Here is a 5704-nt window from a genome sequence, read left to right as displayed (position 1 = left end):
AAGAAAGGAAGTTTCCAGACTGTGTGAACAATGCTATTTGTCTCAACTCAAGCAAGAAAAATTGCTTTGAATAAAGACAGATCGAAGAAACACGAGCGCGAGTCGTAATTTCCACGCTTAACACGAAGCGAAAATTGAAAAGAAAATTTAATTTTTCTTTAAGTTCAATATTATGACAGTCCATTTGAAGCGTGAATCCCAGCCGCAACCAAACACCTTTTTCTGTCAATTTCTGTCTCGCGATGAACAAGCTAGTTTCAATAATCAATCAAATATGAAATCCAACCCTCGGCTTCATAGCATCGGCAGATGCCACTTGGCACCTACGCCATCAGAGTGAGGTTTGGTCTCAGATTAATATTCTAATGAGATTTTTATCGACATATTCGCTACCCATTTCACCCGTGATGCTTTTCGTCGAACCGTCATCGTTCCTCAAGCCGGTTAATTTGCTACAAATTAACGACGAACTTTGAAGGTGTAAAGTATTTAAGATGCCCTTGGGAGAAGCGCCCTCTAACGGACTGGTCTCTCAGGAGCTGCTTTTATGCTTGTCTGATCGATTCATGAAGAAGATACAAAAGCTGGGACTATTAGCTCTCTCTCTCAAAACGTGTTTCTCGAATGCTCCGATTACATTTGGCTTAATAGGAAAAATGATTAGCGACCAATGTTGAGACAGCGAATGGTCAGAGGTCAAGTTCAATATTTGTTCTCGTTTGCCAATTATGCTCGCTCGGCATGTTGAGTTACAGTATCATGCACGGTTTACGCCTCTGCCTGCGTCGCCAGCTCAAAGACATCGCAACGACACCTTGAACGATATCAGACAATGGAGTGCATTTGAAGTTTTGTGATGAATGATAACACCGATTTTGTGTTGTGGAATTTGATATAAAAAATAACATACGACTTTAAAGAATTCCCACTATTTTTCATACTGCTGATTGTGATTAAGAATATTGCACAGTGCATGAGTTTGATTTTAGATATAAATTGTTACAGAATAAAAGGCGTTACATTTTGTAATGATTTGTTTTAGCAATACTTTCTCGATTTTTTTCTATTGCAAAGGATTTTTAAATGGTTGTATCGCATGTCATTAGTCAAAAACATATATGATGACTTTTGTTTCTTGTATAATATTTGAATTCGAACATTTACTCAAAATTAAAGTTAATGTATTTCTCTGGGTTTTTTCTTTGACGTAGATACAACTAAATTCTTTTCTTCTAAACAAGGAACGTGTACGTCAAAATTCAACATAACGTAACAATCAATATTGTATTATGTGAACATAAATTATCAGACTCTCCTGAGGATAATATTTCTTGTGATAGCAAACAGCTGTCGTTTCCATATCAAAAATACAACCCCAGGAAAATATTAGAGGGAGGAAATAGCACCCTCCCCCTCCCCCTCCCTTCCTCATCTTTGCCTCCCACCCCGTTTCACATTAAGTTGTATCCCCAACCATTTATCACAAATATTACTTATGTCAAGAACGCATGACCCGTATGTTAACGACCTTCTGCGTTTCCCTTTGAAGTGAGGCGTCTAAAGAAACAACAAAATGTGAACCATATATGCTTTTGGTTAATAAAAAAACGTATTGCGCAAATTTCTACTTAACGCTCAAGAGCACAAGACATCTCTCGCAGTGTTCAAAGTAGTTTGTCTTAGGCAGAAAAGGTTTGAGTCAGTTAAGTTTCCCAGAGGGGAAATTACTGATGTGTTTACGGATAACTACAACGTAAATATCTAGTTTAGTCGGCAAATGATCAATAAATGCCCCGGTTAGACCCCATACACGGTGATAGCACTAGATAAAGGTTGTTTTCAATTAAAATCGCCGTATGTGAAAATTAAGGAAATCCTGTTTCGGAAAAGATATCCCAGCGGTGCAACTTTTTGAAAGATTGAAAGATTTTTCTTTCTTTAAAGTTTACGAGCCCTATCTGTGTTGCGTCATGCGCAGACGAGGTTGTGTCTAACTAGATAAAGGCAAGATGATTAATGTTCTTTAATCTGGGGGAATGATTATTAATATTTTGGGCCCCTGCCGATGTGATTTTGATATTCGTTGGTATTTACAATTAAACGGCACATGAAAGGGAGGAGGTGATATGTAAAAGACAGATTTAAATTCTCAGTTAATTAGATTTCATAAATGGCCACTTCTTGTCCTGCTACACGTGATTATGACATCGGTGAACCGAGGGGTATCCTTTTGATGTAGGTTCCATGTTATTTTGTCGTTTAAACCGAATAAAAATATTCTCTTAAGAGTATATCAAGTAGAACTTTAGCCGTTATATTCATTTGTTGGTGTACATTTAACTTGTTTTCTTATCGCATTGGAGTTGAAAGAGTGCCTCTAGTTAAAATAGGCTTAAGAAACTGTTCATGTTATACAATTAACTAAGCATTTTTTTCTGAACAAATTTTTCTACGCTTGAGAGTATGTAATGTAACGTACTTTATTTGAATAATTGATATGAATTATACTATATGCGTAAATTGAATCAAATTAAATGTAAGGCATGTTTAAATTCAATCTTTGATTTGAAATTAACGTGTTTGTATTCAATCTTTGACATGAAATGTAACATATGGTTGTACTGAATCTTTGACGTGAAATGTAACATATGGTAGTACTGAATCTTTGATATGAAATGTAACATATGGTTGTACTGAATCTTTGATATGAAATGTAGTATATGTTAATACTGAATCTTTGACATGAAATGTTACATATGGTTGTACTGAATCTTTGATATAAAATGTAACATACGGTTGTACTGAATCTTTGACGTGAAATGTAACATAAGGTTGTACTGAATCTCTGATATGAAATATAACATATGGTTGTACTGAATCTTTGATATGAAATGTAACATACGGTTGTACTGAATCTTTGATGTGAAATGTAACATAAGGTTTTACTGAATCTTTGATGTGAAATGTAACATAAGGTTGTACTGAATCTTTGATATGAAATGTAACATAAGGTTGTACTGAATCTTTGATATGAAATGTAACATATGGTTGTACTGAATCTTTGATATGAAATGTAACATATGGTTGTACTGAATCTTTGATATGAAATGTAACCATGGTATGAATTCAATCTTTGATACGAAATGTAATTTGTTTGCATTCAATCTTTGATATGAAATGTTGCGTGTTTAAATAAATCTTCATGAGCACCATATGTTTGAATTCGGCCTTTGATAGGCATACAGTTGTTTGTTTGTTGTCTAACGCCGCCTCCAGCAATATTCTAGCTATATGACAGAGGTATGTAAATAATCATGTCAGGTCCAGACAATCCATGAGCATAGATGTACACAATTGGGATATGACATGCACCATCAACCAAGTCAACGAGCTTGACCACCCGACCCCATTAGTCGCATCTTACGATAAGCACGAGTTACTGAAGACAGATTGTAACCGAAAGTGGTATACAGAAAGTGACATAGGTACGAAGAAGGTGGCGGAGGTATAAAGTAGATGACGGGGTACATAGAAGGTGACAGGGGTATAAAGAAGATGACGGGGTACACAGAAGGAGGCAGGGGTATAAAGAAGATGGCGGGGTACATAGAAGGAGACAGGGGTATAAAGAAGATGACGGGGTATACAGAAGGTGACAGGGGTATAAAGAAGATGCCGGGGTACATAGAAGGAGACATGGGTATAAAGAAGATGACTGGGTTCATAGAAGGTGGCGGAGGTATAAAGAAGATGACGGGGTATAGAGAAGGTGACAAGGGTATAAAGAAGATGACGGGGTACATAGAAGGTGACAGGGGTATAAAGTAGATGACGGGGTACATAGAAGGAGGCAGGGGTATAAAGAAGATGACGGGGTACATAGAAGGTGGCAGGGGTATAAAGAAGATGCCGGGGTACATAGAAGGTGACAGGGGTATAAAGAAGATGACGGGGTACATAGAAGGAGGCATGGGTATAAAGAAGATGACGGGGTACCTAGAAGGTGACAGGGGTATAAAGAAGATGACGGGGTACATAGAAGGAGGCAGGGGTATAAAGAAGATGACGGGGTACATAGAAGGTGACAGGGGTATAAAGAAGATGACGGGGTATACAGAAGGTGACAAGGGTATAAAGAAGATGACGGGGTACATAGAAGGTGACGGGGGTATAAAGAAGATGACGGGGTACCTAGAAGGTGACAGGGGTATAAAGTAGATGACGGGTATATAGATGGTGGCGGAGGTATAAATAAGAAGACGGGGGTACATAGAAGGTGGCGGAGGTATAATGAATTTGACGGATACATTGAAGGTGGCGGGGTATAAAGAAGATGACGGATGTATCTAAGGTGATAGGGGTATTAAGAAGATGACGGGGTACAAAGAATGTGACAGGGGTATAAAGAAGATGTCGGGTACAAAGACGGTTACAGAGGGATACAGAAGGTGACAGGGGTATAAAGAAGATGACGGGGGTAGAAATAATATGACGGGGGTATAAAGACGATGGCGGGGTACAAAGAAGATCATGGGGGTATAAAGAAGATGACAGGGTACAAAGAAGGTGACAGGGGTATAAAGAAGATGCCGGGGGTATAAAGAAGATGAGATGACGGGGTACACAGAAGGTGACGGAAGTATAAAGAAGATGACGGGGTGCATAGAAGGTGACTTAGGATGATAAAAATACTGCGAAAGTTAACTTTTATTACGTTTGATTCGCATGCGTTTCAATAGCATTGCATTGCCTTATGAGCAGTAGGTTATTTCTGGTTTATATGCAGTATGTTATGGCAATAAAATATCAATTTAAATAATTAAAATCAATTTCAGTTTTGAAAATAAAACAATAACGTAAACCAGTATCTCATGTTTTTAAACGCTTATAATAATTCACATTTTGGGCACACATTCTATTATACTTATATGCGCTAAAAATTATCACCTGCATATTGTTAAGGACGGTAAGTTGTATGCTAAAAAATCAAATGAAGACCATTGTTTAAAAATCAAAGACCGACAATAACGTTGTGGTTTTCTATTCATCAAAAGAATGAATTGAACCAAACCCAGTCACAGCTTCTGTCTGAAACATGGTATCAAGGGCACTTAACCTTATCGGTCAACCGTTGATGAGAAGAGGCTGTGTTTGTAAAACATCATTTCAACTAACCCTGTTTCTCGGATACGGTTTGTTCACAGGTGGCGTTTCTGTAAATAATGATGATAATAACAATAGGAGTAAAGGATACCTTCATATCCATTACTGAGACTTATGCACATTTCAGAAGATGTAGTATTAGCTATGCCAATACTAGTATTACTTAGTTCTAGAAAGTGTGTAAAACACAAAATGGATCTCTTAAGAAAACCTTTTTGTTTTGTTTCCAGAATAACTCGATAATCCTTTCCCGAGCACCAACTGTTTCAGTCATTATATGTAGTAAAGGCAATTATTTCGTAATGAAATAGACTAATTTGTATTCATGAAAGGACTAGCTCTGTGATCAAGGCTAACGTGTTCCTCTGGGATGTTTTAACACATGTTCCTGAGACTCTTTGACAGAAATATAAACGTGAGAACCAGGCGTATTCTGACACCAAATATCACCCTGACCGGTGGTCAATTTGACCAGTGATGTGTCTGACAGATCCTTGCCTTACAACAGATGGTCAAGCCCATACCCTGTAAAGGAGAAATA

At 37.6% G+C, this 5704-nt stretch overlaps 1 protein-coding gene across 1 annotated transcript; it reads left to right on the top strand.

Annotated features, from left to right (window-relative positions):
- The first annotated feature begins 3828 nt into the window (after positions 1–3828).
- LOC139451880 (uncharacterized) lies at positions 3829–4218 on the top strand. Its single transcript, XM_071233175.1, has one exon. It carries the CDS (start codon positions 3829–3831, stop codon positions 4216–4218), a length of 390 nt encoding a protein of 129 aa, XP_071089276.1.
- The last annotated feature ends 1486 nt before the right edge of the window (positions 4219–5704 follow it).

This window comes from Haliotis cracherodii, unplaced genomic scaffold, assembly GCF_022045235.1.
Source record: "Haliotis cracherodii isolate W230 unplaced genomic scaffold, xgHalCrac1.p SCAF_9, whole genome shotgun sequence".
Taxonomy (NCBI): Eukaryota; Metazoa; Mollusca; class Gastropoda; order Lepetellida; family Haliotidae; genus Haliotis; species Haliotis cracherodii.
Note: the sequence above shows the minus strand (reverse complement) of the source record. Positions and strands in the feature narration are given on the sequence as shown.